This window comes from Psittacula echo (genome assembly GCF_963264785.1).
Source record: "Psittacula echo genome assembly, chromosome: 6".
NCBI classification, from domain to species: domain Eukaryota; kingdom Metazoa; phylum Chordata; class Aves; order Psittaciformes; family Psittacidae; genus Psittacula; species Psittacula echo.
The window spans coordinates 22,829,846-22,847,088 of NC_137743.1; the positions used below are offsets into that span (position 1 = coordinate 22,829,846).

Here is a 17,243-nt window from a genome sequence, read left to right on the forward strand (position 1 = left end):
ATCTTGTGTTTTGGAACTGTAAGCAAAGGCAAAAAACTTGTAGGCTTCTCAGAGAAAGGGTTGAGCAGAGGAACAGAACTGCTGGCACCAAGGAAGGAATGAATACAGATGCCTTCAAAGTTCTCAGAGGAGGGAGCACTGGAGAAAACTAAGACTTGAAACTAGCAACAAAAAGGGAAGAGGAGACAAGTACTTAGTGCAAAATAAAAACAAATATTAACCAAGACACCAACAGATTGTAAAGGGAAGATATCCTTACCTTGCTGCTAGGAATGAGAAAGAGGATCTGAAATGAACTGTTTATAAGCGTCAATCTGATTCAGTTGGCATTACTGAAATCCAGTATAAAAAATTCTGAGCTTTCTCATCACAACCGACTAAGTAAGATGAAGCAGACAAAAAAAAAGATATAGTGTAGTTTCTGTGCTTCAAATGCCATTACCTGTTTCTAAGTCTTTGACAGCTCCACATCAAAGGGTCTTACATGCTTACAAATTAATGAACTAGCAGATAAAGCATAAAATGGGACAGTAGGTGATGTCTGATACAACAGTCACTCCAAAGAGAAAGATAACCAGCTCCTTAAAAAGCAATCAATAATCTGCTGAGGAGAAAGAAAGTCACATTATCCATCTGGAAAACTAACTAAACTACTGCAGATCTCAGATGCCAACATTAAAATGACCTTAAAATTCTAATTCAGAGGGTATTTCATAGCAGATAAGATGAATTTATTTTAAACCTCATCTTGACATGAACGAATTGATTTCAGCACAAAACATTATTAACCACTCAGGTGAAGGTGGATCATAAACTAGTAAAAATTCTTTACATGCTACAAGACCAAATAAGTTTTGAATAGATAAGGTCCATAAAGTTAAAACCAAATATGAATCATGTCAGCCAGGACAGAAATGTAATAAATAACGAAGATCTGAGAACCATTTTAAAACACTAAGCAAAAAGAAATTTGAATGCTATGCTTGGATACAGCCTAGATAGGAATGGAAGCATAATGAACTGTAAGAAACCTTCAACACATGAAAAGATGGAAAACTAAGAAAATGTATACCTATGAGTAGATACCATATGCTCAGAAATGGAAGAAAGTGACAATGGAAGAAAAAGAATTAACAGAATGTCTCAGACTCAAAAATAGGTTTTGAGATACATGAAGAATAAACAGAAACTTAGCAATGATCTTGTTCTACCAAATAGACACAGTAGAGCTGTTAATAAGAGGACAGAAAAGATGACACATCTGATTATTCTTTCCATTCTGCATTTGGAGGGAAAAAAAAAAAAAAAATAGAAAAAAATCTGACATTCTGCTGCCTGATGAAGAAATACTTTCCACTTCAACAGCAACTAAGGACTATGATGAATGACAACTGAGGTCAGATGCTCAAAAAGTATTACCTTCATATAAATTGTACTGCAGAGTTTTAGAGTAGTTTTCTTCTCTAAAGAGAGCAGCTCACTGGACCATTAACATTCATCCTCTGTATGTCTTGGAATACAAAGGAACCTTCCTTTTGCATGACAAGGAAGAAAGCAAATGTTGTGACAACCTTTGAAAAGCATTAGTGTGATGGCTGTGACTTCTATCTGTCAAGTTGACAATAATGCCAGAAAAAAAACCAGTAATGACTTATATGTGATTTTACTAATAAATACATGGCATGACACACGACAATCAATGCAGATTTATGACTAAGATGCCTTGTCAAACCAGTTCAATATGATTACAAGTTTGACTGAAAAAGACTGAAAACCACACATCAGAACAAGATACAGGCACAATCAAGTTGCTCATCAGGTGATTATCTATATTGCAGTCAACAAAAATGTGTTGAGAGAAGGCTCTTCAAACTATCAGGATACAATACTGTGAGTGCTAGTGGTCAGAGTAAAGACATTCAGACAGGACAAATCAGTAACTGTGAAGGTGATTAGTTAACAGAAAAACTTGGTATCAGTTGTCTCAGAGCCATTGTGTGTGGATCATCATATTTTACAGATTTGTCTCTCCTGCTATTAAAACCTACAAAGAGAAAATATCCTTGCGTGGTACACACTGAAATGCTCCAGATTTAATGCAAAAAAACAACCAAAAGAGTATCCCACCTCAAAATAGTGAACAAAAAGCTTTGAGATAAAAAAGGATGCCTCAAATATTTTTTTCCTCTTGAAGCGGCTGAGGAATCCAGACACCCTCATTCAGAAGCACATAACTAAAGCTGCTTCAGATGCTGGCAAAAAGGAAGAGATAACCCACTCATTACCCCTATAATCAGCTGGGCTACAGTGAAGATCCTATCTTCAAGATCAACAACTGATATCTGCTTTAAAAATACACTAAAAAACAACACATGAGAGGCTGCAAAGCAGCACATAAATGTATGCCTGCAATTATAGAATGACTACAATATGAGGAGTGCAGGCCTTGACCCTATTTCCTTATTTTCTTGTTTTAATTTGCAAAAGATAAGTTACAGCATTGTAGACTGGAATATGTCTGTCCTGGAGTTTCCTAAGTGCGCTGGAAATCAAGGCAAATTGGACCGCATCGTTGTGGCCCTTTATAAGCTACTCTCCTCAGTGATCCACTGCGAGCTAGGAAGCTGGAGAACGCCAGCCGTCAGGGGCACTAAAAAGGAGAAACAAAGTTTCCCTCTAAGGCCCAGGCAAAAAGATGCAATTATCCATTCAAAAAGAGCTGCTGTGAGTCAGAGAAAGGTTTAGATGAGTAAACATGAGTAAGCAATGCTCAAACAACATTGTTTTGTTCATACGTAAACCCAGAGCTTTAGGCCTACTAAAGTAGAGTTTTAGTTGATGCAGTTATATAGAAGAAATCGCCAAGTTCAAACTTCTGGGCAAATGGATTATTTACTATTGGGTAAATTCTGCTGAGAATCAAAAGTCAAATCTCTCCCACAGTAACTGAAAATATGGCTGCTTTCACACTGAGAAGTAACATAGCCCCTTTTCCAGTGAGGGTGAACCTACCTCAAGCTACCTTGCTCCTACTGATGCATGTGAGCATACACTCTTTCCACTATGACAGGACACCTGATGGGGGATAAGCTGTTACACTGCAATAACTTACTCATATGTCCACAGCCTGCTGTAAGCCTCTCCCCCAGCCTCAGAGTGGCTCTGATCCACAGGTTTTAATTAGGAAGAAATAGGCATTGTCCCATAGCTCTAACCTCTTACTTGCACCTGTTGTATGCTCCAGTAACTACAACTTTAAGTTTCGCTAGCTTTTAGTAGTCTGGACTTAATTGCCCGTGGCACACACATACCCCAGTTCCTTGTAGCACAACAGGTTGCTCAATTTGAGTCACAAGTATCTAATTGGATGTCTCCTTACCTCGATTGTGCTGCAAGAGTACAATAGTAGGATTGACGATTGTGGTTGAGGGATAGGCGGAGGAAGATTTGTTGATTGAAGTGAAGGAGGCTGGATAGTCAGTGTCAGTGCCAGGCTGGGGCACTTCATTTAGCACAATACTTGGGTCCTGAAAAGAAGAGCAACGTATCATTAGCAGCATGCAGAAGGCTGCTACACTGGGAAAATCTGGAAAATACCCCCACATTTTAAGCTGAATGAGAAGCACAATCACAGCAAATTTTAGTAAAACAGGCATAAGCATGAGTGTTACCCTGCCCCCTGTACGTACCCTCCTCGCTGTTAATGCAATTAGTTTGCTAAGGCAGTACTATAATTATTTGGTGTTGAGTTTCACAACTCCAACCCCAAAAGGAGGTACTAAATTAATACAGCAAACTCTCTGGAGGAAACGCAGGGTGCCAGAAATGAGTGTATCTCATTTCTGAGGCAGGGGAAAACACAGACATCTTTCCCCTGATATATACACACACAAATCTTTGTTTTGAAAATATTCCTTTCAGAGCAAGAAATCAGGCATGCAAAACTCATGCAGTTCTGTAGTGAAACAGTATTATTGCAGCTGGTTTGGTAAGTAAGGTCTGAGGAATAAGGTTAACACCGTCACTCAGGAGACAGTATAACACCTACCTGGTTCAAATAATAAAACTAAACCCCAAAACTGATGAGAACAAAGAGCAGGACTGTAGCAAGGAAGATACTCAACATGGCTTTGCAGCTGTAGCACAGATAGTATGGAACAACATAGCATATTTCTGCACTCCTACTACTCTGCTGCCAGTCTGAAATGATGCAGGCTGCTGATCTGCAAAACGGAGCTGAGCATTCAGGGGGATTTTCATTGATAATACTACTAATACTACTAATAAAAAGAATATGTGCAGAATAATGCTCCAGAAGAATTCCTACTCCTGGCTTTTCTGGCCAAACACAACCTAGTGCCCTTCATACCCACCAGCATCAGGGGAAAGGACTTACAAGATCAGGCAGGGGGATGAACAGAGGCCAGAGTGAGGCCTGGCACCAGTGCTCAGAGATAAATCGTTAAGAATTTGCCAGAATCAGAACAAGCATCTACAGTCTCTCCAACCAAGAGGGGAAATAGGAAAGCACAATCCTATTCTGATGGCTGGAGGTGATCTTGCTCCAAGCAGCATCTCATCTTCATGTGGACAGAAGAGAATTAACTGTCTTCAGAAATAGATGTCCCTAAGAGAGATCCCCAACCCCATTTAGCTGGGTGTGAGAATATTCCAAACAATGCAATTTGGGAAAAGGAGTGGGAGTCAAAGAGGAGAGATTAGATCTTCACTTTGATAACTAAAATATAAAGAATCCCTGGAAGAGGGATGTCAGATAAGGACAGGCTCAGCAGCCCCAGCTGTCACAAAAGTTGGTGAAAAAAGACCATTGGAATCATTGTGGAAAACAGCTCTGTGACTACATGCCTGAAATGAGCATACCCAAAAATGTTTCAAAGCTCTCAACTCATGAAAATCAGGTGCAACAAAATTTCCACTCCTCCTCTGCCTGCTGAATTCTTCTGGAGCCTGCAGATAGGCTCCACTAAACAAAACAAAACAAACAAAACCACCCAAACCAAACAAAACCCCAGCCAACCCCCCCCCCCCAAAAAAAAAAACAAACCAAAAAACCAGAAAAAACCCCAAACCGAGCAAAACCAAGTCTGACCCCCACCCAAAAAAAAAAAAAAAACCACAGACAAAACCCTCAAAATCCCATTGCTTTTTGCAGTAAAACCCCCACTGATTCCAACAGGAGCAGAAAGGCCAACACTGAGAACTTTTGAAAGTATCATCCTGGTTGATCTTTTTCTTCTTTTCCTCCCACCTGCCTGTTTGCTAGATGCCTGTAGAGTCAGAGGGCAGAAAAGGCATCATGATGAGAGGAGGGGATTTCTGCTGAACTTCTTACTTGTCCAAAAAAAACCCCCAGTAGTTGTAAGGCTTCCAGTACAAGGAGGGTCAGGTACTTTTTGCCTCCTCTGCAACTTTGACTTAGAGCTACTTTTAGTCCTTGTCCCTAAGGAGTTTTTAAAACAGGTGATGAGCTTAAAGATGAACAAACACCTAATCCAAGAAGAACACAGTAAATTCCAAGTTAAAACTGATGTGGATTGAATTCTTCAAAATTTTAAAAGACCAGCAATTCCAAACTGAAGAGACACTCTCTTGCTTATCTATCCTGTAACACCTACACACTTGGAAGATTCTTAGCTCAGTAACTGATACTATTGCTTGTAGGTCATTGGATACCGGCATTAGTCTTACACTGATTTCGACAGGGATTTGTGTGGGGAGCGTACAGTGGCTCCAAGTGCAACAGAAAGCCAGCCCTAACCTTTAACTGCTCTGCTGTTGCTGCTTTAAAAGTTATTCAGACACAATTAAGGATGCTATTAAAAGAGCCTGAAGAGATCAGTTAGTTGAAACTATTGTGTTTACACAGAATTAATTATTCTGAGCAAGTCCTGTGAATACTATTAAGGTGTGCATCACCTGCAGAATGAGCTCAACAGGAGTCAGTCAAATATTGTTGCAAGAAGTCAATAGAAGGTTCAAAGCTGCACAAGGCAGGCAACATGCATGCACTAGCACAGGATGTAAACAGGGTTTCAGTTGTCATGCTGTTGGCAGGGAGTGACTCATCACTCCTTTTTCAAATTTAGTATTGCAAGGAGATAGTAATTTTTATCTGGGAATACAAATTTAGGAAAAGGGCAAGGAGTGTACTTGGCAAGCTTACTGTATGTGAGATGACTCCAGTGATTTCAGGCTTCAAGCCCCTGTGCAAAGTCCCTGTGACTGGAGGGACAAGTGAAGGTGGTGATGAGAAGAATGCCAGTTTCGGGTAAACAGAGGGTAATGTGCCAGATGAGGAGGGTGCTTGGTTATGGTGGGAACCCCTCTGGAGATGTGGGGGAATGAAATCATCTAGAGTCGGAAAAGTCAAGGGTGAGCCAGAAGGAACAATCTCAGGGAATGTGGAGCCTTGCCCAAAAGGAACCAGAGGCGGTGGTGGAGTGCTGGAGCTGCCTTCTTGCTGTCTTTCTGGATTAACCTGGAGGAGGGGGACTACTATAACCCCAGGCTGAGTTGTGGTGGTGGCAGTGGCATCCTGTAGGAAACAAGGTGTTGTTATGCAACAGGGGAGACTGATACTTTAGTCTAATGCAGCCATATAGTGCCATGCAAGGATGCACCCAAAATGATACAAAGCCCCAACAGATTTTCTTTCCTTCAGAAGACATACTTAAGTCTTGCAGCCCTGGCCTCTATGAACACACAGTTTTTCACAAAGATCTTCCTTCCCTTCACCACCCCTCTTTTCCAATTCTGTGCTGTGAGGCATAAATGCATCCACCATCATTTGAGAAGCACTAACAATCACGTAATGAAGTTTGCTTCTTGTACACCTCCCTAAAATAGAAAGATCCTTGCCAGCCCAATCCAACCCCTTACAAACACCACACACACACAAACACACAGATGAATGTTGAGGGGGCACACATGGATTGTTAATTATTATCAAGTAGAAGACCACAAGACTCAAGTGGCACAAGTGCTCAGAAATTAGGTAGGGAATAAAGCATCAAGGGAACATCGTAATGAATTAAAGAACTGTTCACACGGCTGAAAGAAAACAAGATTATGGAGAAAACATGTACCATGCTGCGTCCCATTGCCTTGTGTGGTGCCTGTCGCTGCTGGGTAAGATAAGGCTCTTTTCTCATCCTGTCCTCTGTGGCAGCTGTGCTCTGGGGCTCTAGCACTCTGTCCCTCACAGCTTGCGGAGGTGATGACTGAGTCCAGGAAGGTTGGCCCGCACCATAACTAACTGCGTCTTTACTGAGGACAATGTAAAAGTACGGCCTGGGAGGAATAGGAGGAGGAGGAACAGCAGGAAGAGACTTTCCAGTGTCTGTTACAGAGGAAACAATGTTGGTGGCTGGTGCCGGAGTGAGCTCAGCACCCAAACTGGTGCTGGCTGCTGGGTCATGTGTGGTGCCAGTGGAATTCTCAGATGTGGCTGAGCAAGTGCTGTTAGATAAACAAGCTACATATAGTTTGCTGACCTTTTTATCCGCCTTCGTCTCATGACTGGAATTCATTCCAGCCTTACTACTGGGATCTGCCCTGTTGGGGTTGTGTTGTACAGATGATGCATCTGAAGAGGAGCAACTTTCCAAGAGTGGCTGGCCAGCATGCACCTCAGCTTTGGGGCCTGGAGAGGGAGAACACCCTGCTGGCAAGCCTTGCTTCCCACTGGGGACAGTCCCATAGGGAGTAGGTGATGAGAAATAACACCGTGCACTGGCATTTGGTGATGCACACTGCTGCATATAAGGCTTGGGTGCATTCAGGTACACACAGTCCATGATGGGCACTGGCAACAGGTTGGTCACTTTAGTGTCAGTGTGAGGACGCCATGCAAAGCTTTCCTCTTTGGGAAGAGGAGGACGAGGAGGAGCAAGGGCCTGCTCAGGCAGTCAAGAAGGAGAAGAGGGAGAGAGAAAGCAGCACCAAACAGAAGGAATAAGGAAGGAAAAAAATAAATAAATTCAAAGAATTAATTTGATTATTAGACTCGGGTTAAGCAGGTTTTAACACAGCAAGAACAAAAAGCAAATACAGTATCTGGAAGGCCAGTGCAGAACTCGCATACATCACCTTGCACACTGTTTTTCCTAGCACTGCTTACTGCAGCACACAAACTTTACCCAGCTCTCAAATTCCTGCCTACACATTCCTCTCTCTTGGCTAAATAAGTCTCAGTGCTGTATTGTTTCAAGATGCCTGCAGAGCAACACCCACCATGCCCCTTGGGAAGCTAAAGTCAAGATTTAACATCCTGCCTAACAAAACCCAGGCTCATGTCTGTATAACTAAATACTTCCCACTGGAGACATCTGAATCACAATGCTAAATTCAGAGCTCTAAGCCATCTCTGCATGTTAAGTGCACTGCCAAAAAATGAACATTGCAAAGTTTCACGAGTGCTAATGAAAGCAGACATCATGTGAATATTGAAGACTGCCACAGCTGGCTAAGTAAAAAGTCAGCATTTCTTCCTTCTAAAAGCTAGCTGTTGAATTCTCTTCAGGATTTTTCCATCCTGAAAATGCTTTCAGGAAGACAAGAACAATTAAAGTTTCGTGATGAACTGAATTCATAAGAATTTGCCTTCAGAATCAAGATCACCAACAGAGAAATCCTACTTCTAGTAAATAATAAACAACTTAACTGGTTTTGGTACTTTGCAACATATAGGTTGCTAACTGCAGAAGTGCTTGTCAACTTCAACTCCAACAATTTTTTTTTTTGAAAGCCAAACCGTTTTGAAGTAAAATAGTTCAGAAATAGAGAAGTTTCATTTTATTTACTGCTTTGTTGCCAGTGGCTGAAAACTATAAACTACTGAAAGGAAGAGAATTAAAACACCCACCTAGTGAACAGTAGCTCCCTGAATTCTTGAAATTTAACACTCTGGAGACCACGAAAGTAGGTTTTACCCTGTTGTCATATCTTTATAGGCAAAGGCTGGCTAAACCACTGCTAAAATGGTCAAAATCAGAAAATGAAGATGCCTTAACAGCTTGCAATATTCAAATCTGACAAATACACCTCCTTTATAATTCATCCACATATGACAACTTACAGCCAGCATGTATTCTTCTTACATGGATATAGACCTAGAACAGCTTCATAAAATTACAGCTGCTGTCCCAAAAGCTACTGTCATCATGCTGCAACTCTTCCCTCCACTTTCCTGATGTGTAAGGGAGAGGAGAATTGGGTTCGTAAGTGCTTCTTCTGAAGGGCTTCTGCTTCTGGAACAGGCTCATTCCTTTTGATTCCTTAAGGACAGTAGTTTCAGTCTGGAAACTTCAGAATGCCACTGTATTTCCCTAGGTTAGGGGAAGCCTCACTTTCCTGCTACATAGTATTACCAGGAAATAACAGTTCTCCACCTAAAACTGCTGTTTTCCGTTTTCTTCCACTTCAGCTTAGTTTGGACAGCAGTCCTTGAAACTTCTATGGAAATCACTATGTGCATCAGTGCTCTCTGTGTTCATCCACAAGAACGATAACGGACTACAGGACAGCTGTAAGTATCAGGCAGTAAATGGATTTCTCCTCTAGGGTGCTGCTCCTTCTCATGCCTTCCTACAAGTTGTGTCTCCTTCCACTTTCACTTACCATTTCAGGAACACTGTCCTGCGGCATTGCTATAGGTCCCTGATAGAGGACAAGGCTTTAAAGAGACTCTTGTTTCACATGGGAAAGTGATTTCTAATGAAGGGTTTCCTTACCAGTTTTGAGACTGTGCAGACCAACTGCCCAAAAGAAAAAGGATGAAGTTACTCTTCTCTTAATAGACTGACTTCAACCATTCACCTTCAGGTACAAATAACCTTTCCCTTGTTGGCTTCTATCAGTTACAGTATTAAGAATGAAAGGCATTTCCCCAGTATCTTGTTTTTAATTTAACAATGCTTTCAACCTGCAGCAACCTCTAGGAAATGTACCAACACAAAATTCAAAACGGTACTTCACCATTTTTCTTCGAATCAGATAGTGTCGTCCTCCTCCTTCATCCATCAAGGAAATACTGTGGCATGCCTGAACACACAAGCTCCACAGCACTCTGGTCATATCAGTGTTGCCCCATTTTAAAGGCAGGAAAAGTGGAGGCAAGTTGAAACTTACCGAAGTCTGCAGCAAACTCTGGAGTTTGACCCAGGGATCCTGACCACGAATCCAGTGCTTGAACTCAGAAGATCACCCTCAGAGTCTCAGAAGAAAGGCTTACCTGTGGCTTGCTGTCTGAGGAAAGGTTCGGACGCACACTCCTATAACCCTTGGCAGCCAGAGAAGATGGTTGGGCATCCCCATTGGCATCAGTGTTAGATGATGATCTCCAATCATCTGAGGGGAAGGAAAACAAATCACAGAGAATTCTCTCCAGCTACAGTACAGACGAAAGGAGAGGACTCTTTTCTTCCTCCTTTTTCCCCCCTCCCTTTTTTTTTTTTCCAGGCAACAAGAAATACTTTCAAGAAAGCAACAGAAACAACAACATAAGCAGCCAATGCTTGTACCTGTTTCTGGGTTTTCTGGCTCCAGACCTAAGCATTTCACAGAAAGGAGGGAGGGAAGAGGTGGGGGTGGAGAATAGGCATAGAGGAAAAGAAAGGTGGGGGTGGAGAATAGGCATAGAGGAAAAGAAAGGGGGGGGGGAGAATAAACCATTACATTTACAGAAAATGTACCAATTGAAGTTAAGAGTTGAGCTACTTCATTTCACACATAGAATGCTTTCTGACAGGGCTGCCTAATTACCATAGAGACCAGCCCTAAACATGATGCACTCCTTGTTTCTGACCTTTGTAAACACAAGGCAATTCATGCAGAGCAATGAAGAAACAATTGTTCATTGACATTCTTATTTCAGAGGCAAAAAGGCAGCCCAGCTAGCTACTTTCTTACGCTGCAGCTTGACAGCCAGACACCACAAATTACTGGAAATGTAGGGATCAGCCATAATACAGGCTACAAAGACATAACTAGCCTTACCAAATTCACTATGTGTGATTAACTGAGACAAAGGACTGCTAACAACTAGATCAGGTTTTGCAGCCTAAATATGTGTGCATGAACGGAGTTACAAAATACAATGTCACTTTTTAGCCCAGTTCCTGCAGCTACCTGCATTCGTCTCATCACCTATTTACCCATCCTCTCACTGGGCTCCTCCCTACCACTCTACCCATTTTGCTGCTTAAGTTATACACAAAAAGCTCTTCCAGCTCCAAAGTACATTTCATAAAGCGATTGAGAGACTAAGCAAAGTAAGTATTAATGAGCTGATTTCCATAGTAATGGGCTCATTGCCATTCAAGCTGCTGGAAATTTATGAAGCCATCAACAGAAAGGAAAGAGGCAATTGTGGAGGGTAGGAGTGAAGAAACAGAATGGCAAGCATGAAAAAAGAGTAGGTCATAGGTGGAGCAGAATAGGAAGAGAAGACAGAGCAGAAAGCAGCACATTGGAGCTGGAATTAATGGAACTGCCTTTCCTCCAACAATACATTCATAAATGACGTATGCTTTGCTTTCAAGAGTAAATTTGACACCCCTCCTCTTAACTGCATCGTGCCCTTAGGACTTTATTCTCTCTGCTAGACCCAAAAGACTGGCCAGATTTGTTATGCTTTGCCTGTCTCCTACAATTAAGTAATTACACATCTGCTATTGAAAGATGGCACAGCTCTGTGGCGACACTGTCTGTCTGGGACCCTATCCCCATCCCTTGACAACCCAAGTGAATGCTTCAGTGGCAGGAGCACCACCCGCCCTCTTTCTGTTAACCTTGTGTCTGGGATAAAAGGAGGTGACATAGGCCTGCCAGGAGGAAAAAAAACCCAACAAAATAACATCTGAGAGTTTTATCTGAAAGAGGTTTTTGTGCTCCTGACAGCAAAAGGGAGCTGTAAACAAACTTAAGCCAGAGTCAGCAGTCATCAGACTTGCACTAAGAGACCAGGGTTCAGTCTCCCTCCACTGGCCTGGTTCTTGAATGAGGTTTCTGACCATGCTACTGGAATTTGGGGCTTTAAACCGTAGCTAAAAAAGAGTCACCCCAAGACCCTGGACTGACCTCTCTTGAGATTAATATATTCCAGTTAACATTCCATTCACTTACTTTCAGGTTGCTCAACATTCCGAGGACATGGCAAGGTGATATTCCGATTCTCCTGATAGGCTGGAGATGCCCGGAGGGTCACAGCTCCTTTTCCACTGCAGACTCTAGTGGGATCTGTTTCTATAGGAAATGCACAAACACAGAGAAGACATATTGAAACAGATGGTACAAAGCTATTAGGATCCATCAGAGCTCTATGGAATAATTTTAGCATGGCTGCCTCTGGGTGAACCGATCTAGTAATGTATGCAGATGAAGTTTAGCTGTGGATTAAAAGCACTGAGAAATCAAAGCAGTTTCATAGTCATGTAACTAATGAATATAGAAGTAAGTTCAGAGTCAGTGTAACAGAGCTAAGAAAGGAAGAAAATTGGATGAGTGCTTGAACCAAATTTCACAGGCCCATTTGCTTTGTTTGGTCAGCTTTGTATGGAGATATTGTACCAAGAACGACATTCTACCATTACACCTCTAGTTCTTCTGTTGGGATGTCCCAGTGGTATAAAGCAATATGATTTGTGTGCTGAAGCCTTAAATATGTCTTTTGTGCAGGACGGAAAGAGAAAAAAAAATGTCTTATGACCACTGGTGGATAAAATCTTGTAACTATGCTGAGTATGATCTAAAGGCAGGGTGCTGCAAGCCATCTATTGCCATCTCCCCCCATTTCATGGCAGTGTTTCATTTTCTGACATAGGAACCAAAATCCCCAAAAAATAGAAGGAGACTCAGCATATATGCGCTCAAATCACCCTGTGAGCCAAACACTAGATCATGCTAGCACCTTTGCTGAGGCCCAATTCAGCGCAGCTTCTGTGCAGGTTTACCTTTGTGCATTTCAGGCCATGGATTTGTTTGGGGTTTGTTTGGAGGTTTGGGGTTTTTTGGGGGGTTTTTTTGTTTGTTTGTTGTTTTGGTTTGGTTTGGTTTTTTTTAATCTGCTATCATCCTTTTAAGTCATAACAAATCAGTACTTCAATGCTATCTTCCTCCCCTTACTTAAAATCCTTCCGGAGAGTTGTTTCTGCTAAGGTACCTATAGAAAAAATAAGCCTAAAGAGTCTCTCACTTATTTAAGCTACTTCCACAGGAAAACATATCACCTGCCTTTCTCATGCACTATTACTGACCCTGCAGCTGCCATCAGACTTCACTTTGACCTATCTAAACAGAGGTGCTAGTCCTACCATGCAACCACACAGGGAGCCTGAAGAGGTACTGAGCATATACACTGTGTTACACAACATGATGATTTTTACTTTTATGGGGTGAGGATCATGCTATCTCTGCACAGGGATGGCATTGGATGGTTATGCCTTCGGACTGAACAGGGCGGGCAAAGGCTGCCACTCATTGCCTAGACAACAACTGATGTCTGTGCAGATCAATATTCTCTGGCTGACTCCAGGAAGATAATGCCCCATTAAAATCACACCAGTACAGTGCCTATAGGCCATGATAATGCCTCAACTAAGGTTAAAAAACAGATCACAGCCAAGCTGGCCATAATATAAGGAAACATCAATAGTGCCAGATGAACAACAGCAGTAGGGTGAAAGACTCAACCAATGCCGAACACTTGGCTCACATGGAAAGTCCTATGCTTTAGGGATTTCACAAAAAGCATAGTTTCAGATCCACACTTACGACTTGAGAAAGGATGGAATAAGTACAGAATCAGAGGATACTTTCCTATAGTTCAGCCTTTAGTTAATTTAGGCAGCACAGAGGCAGCCTGGGCGAGGGGAAGGACTATCCACAGAGACATATCAAATGCTCTTTGTCCTTAAATACACCACATTTGCCCTGACACCACACAACTGATCGTGCCTTAAGGTTACCCACATGCCTGGTAAAATAGAAGTTGACTTCTCTGACTGATTTTTGCATGATCCAGATAGGGTCAGGATTCCTTTTGCCCAAGAATCCAGTTCTGTCTATCATTCCCATACACACAGCACAACACATCCAAGGACTCTAATGGATACAATCACACCAGAGGACAAAAGTTTAAGCTCTGGCAATCCAGTCTTGAGAGTGCTGTAATTCTGATGCATGGACACACTGTTAGGGGTCACCAGGCCCGATTTAGACAATCACGAAGAGTACAGGGTCCTCTCATGCTCCTACACCTAGATTCCCTTCACAGGCACTGGAGAAATGGAAACACATAAAGAGTTCAACATGCCATAAATGTCTACATCATATTGGAGGAGGATCAAATTTGGGAATCAAAGTACTTTATTTTCATAAAACATACTAAAGCTGTATACCAAATCAAAAGAATAAGAATAAGAAAAAACTGTTCTGGACTCAGAAAAATGAAAATGCTCTAAAAAGCTTTGAAAATAAAATATTGTCAGACTATTTCAACTTAGGAGAGGAAGACAAATACTTAAGATGCTGAATTCCTTCACAATTTAGGCGAGATGATGGAAAACAAAAATCTGAATCTCTCAGTATAGAAATCCAGCAGATGGTAATAAACATGACATTGGCACTATACTAGTCCAACAGAGCACATGCGTGACAGATTAGGAGAGACAAGCAGTATCAGCTATACTACTCTGACTGTGCAAATCCAGCAAAGTACAAAAATATTCTTCTACTTTTAGTGGGAAAATGTGCTTGAGGAGGGGGTGACATACAGCTTAACATCCTTATTCACCCGTATAAAGATTCTGTAAAGTCAGCGTATGTACAGAAAAACAAAACCATCCGATCAATGTTGAACTATGCTTGAACCTGTAAAATACCATCTCTGACATCTATTCACTTTCATAAAGACTAAAGATATGCAGGAAACATTCTCTGGTTCATCAGGAGTTCGGTTCAAAATGAGGCTGTAATAACAATGTTATTCATAATCAAGCATTAGTTGAAGAGCTTACAATGATCCCAGATTCAAGCAGACACAATTATGTCTGCAGAAGAGCAGCATAATTGAGAACAATGTACTGTGCCATTAAGAGCTAACTTTATTACCTACTGATGAAATCTACAGCTCTGGAAACAGTGAGAAGAGCATGAAGCTGAAAACTAGCCAAAGCACATGAGTGAAGCAGAAAGATGTACGGAGGAGGAGGAGAGAGAAAAAGAGGAGGGAATGATGGCAAACTAATGCATGGCAGGGGGAGGAAGGAAGAAGATACCTGTAGGCAGCACTAGGTGAGGAGAACTTTTCACTTTCTTCACAGGGATTATTTTAACGGCAGAAATAGAGCGTGTACATAAAGGGACATCAACAGCTGCAAACACAAAAGTGTAAATGGCACATCCAAAAAGGGAAGAGCAGAGTTTGGGAAGCATGCCACAAAATTTTCTAATGTACTTGGAGACACAATAGCAGGAAATTTCAAATACAAAAGCAGTCCAGAGAGCAGTGATGCAACCGTTAAAAATATCCCTTCGTTCGCCCTAATTCAGGACATGTCTGTTTTATGCTGCATACAGAACTGCTTACTGAATTGACTAACTGCTGACTGCCACTATGCTGCAGGCAAAAAGAATCTGGAAGCATTAGTTCTTTAGAATCCATCAAAAAATATTAGTGTAATTATTTAGCTGAGATACACTACATGCAAAAATAAAACTGTTAACATTAATATGACTCAGTTAAAACAAAAGTGAAAAAACAAGGATTGAAAGGTTGAGAGAGGAACATTAGACACATTACATGAATTCTGTATTTTATGGCACATATTTTATAAGTTCAGGGACAGAAGGAAGTGAAACATGAAATAATCTTAAAAATTGTTCAATGCCAGAGGGCAGCATCGAAATACTCATTTCAGAAAAAAGTCCATCCCTTTAAACACTAAGTTGAAGAAATTTCTACTGGAATCCATCAGCTAGCACATTAATTGTACTAGATGTAGTAACATAGGGGAAAACCGTACATAGCACTGTGCAAAATTCTAGCAATTGTTACAAAACTGCCCAAACCAGGCAGTGATTTCTCTCTCTGACTCTGTCTTGCAGCTAGTGGGCAGGGGTATTTTTAAAAAAAAGTGAGACAAAACTACTCAGAGGTGAAGCTCAACAGGACCTGCCAAGATAAACATCTTGTAAATCATGGCTCCCCCGGAATAACTTGAGTTTTGTTCTTGATTTCTGCAGAGCCAGGATTTTCTCCTTTAAAACCTATTAGCTTTCTGCATGTATTAAATGGAAAATGCTAGGTGCTTCCTCACATTCCATGCCATCCCTCACAGGCCTGCAAAATCAGGAGTAAGAGGAACCACATTTCTAATTCTTTACACACTGATTCTGAGCACTGGGCCAGCCCCAGAGGCATCGACATCAGGGTGGTGTGGACACCCCCTCTTGCGGCAGATCTTTCTAGTTCCTAGCAAAACTGAAAAGCACAGACCACCAACCTAGAAGAGGGCTCTCAAGGCTTTCACAGATGTTGGAAGAGCTTGGTAGAATGTTTTCAAACCTCAAAATCGTAAGTTTTTAAATTGATGGGATTGTTTTAAATTATTTTTTTACAGATGAGCAAAACAGATCAAACTCTGTTTTCCATGCTTCTTCCTGAGTACCGAAGGCCTTGCAAATACAATAGATCCTAAATCCAAACAGCCTGTGGTTTAGGAAACAATCCTAATTGTGTTTTACTCTGTAAGTGACTGAATTCATCCATCTACAATGCAGTTAAAATACTAACCACTATAAAAAGGCATCAAAAGAGAAGGAAATTAAACCAGCAGAGAACCAACCTATACAACCATATACTCTCAGGCTGCCAAAACACACAACATCACTATACAAAATTGAATGCTATAAAGCACACTGCAAACCTGCTTAAGTTAATGTGAAGTCTGGTTTGTTTAGATTTTGTTCATTTTATTACTTGAATGATTAGTTCCTGCCCTTTAATCCTGGGCTCAAAATTTCATCTCCTACTTAACAGGATTCACACATAGGCATTCACAAGCCCATGCTGTCTAAACACACTAAGATATTGATTCACAGGTGCTCACAAGTAACACAAGTAGTGCACAAAATATATGAAGAGGCAAAGCCATCCTTACACCTTCAGGAGACAAAGAACAGTTGTTCAGCTAAGAAATGCTGCTGCTACTGGCACAGTGCAG

At 41.4% G+C, this 17,243-nt stretch overlaps 1 protein-coding gene across 1 annotated transcript in view; it reads right to left on the bottom strand.

The window, feature by feature from the left end:
- Positions 1–17,243, bottom strand: part of SORBS1 (sorbin and SH3 domain containing 1) — a gene marked incomplete at its 5' end in the record, with an annotated part of 78,951 nt that overhangs the window by 51,537 nt on the left and 10,171 nt on the right. The window contains 5 exons of the mRNA XM_080621163.1: positions 3,380–3,527; positions 6,185–6,556; positions 10,253–10,368; positions 12,145–12,264; positions 15,297–15,392. Coding sequence (XP_080477289.1) covers positions 3,380–3,527; positions 6,185–6,556; positions 10,253–10,368; positions 12,145–12,264; positions 15,297–15,392 — 852 coding nt within the window. The remainder of the gene's footprint in view (positions 1–3,379; positions 3,528–6,184; positions 6,557–10,252; positions 10,369–12,144; positions 12,265–15,296; positions 15,393–17,243) is intronic.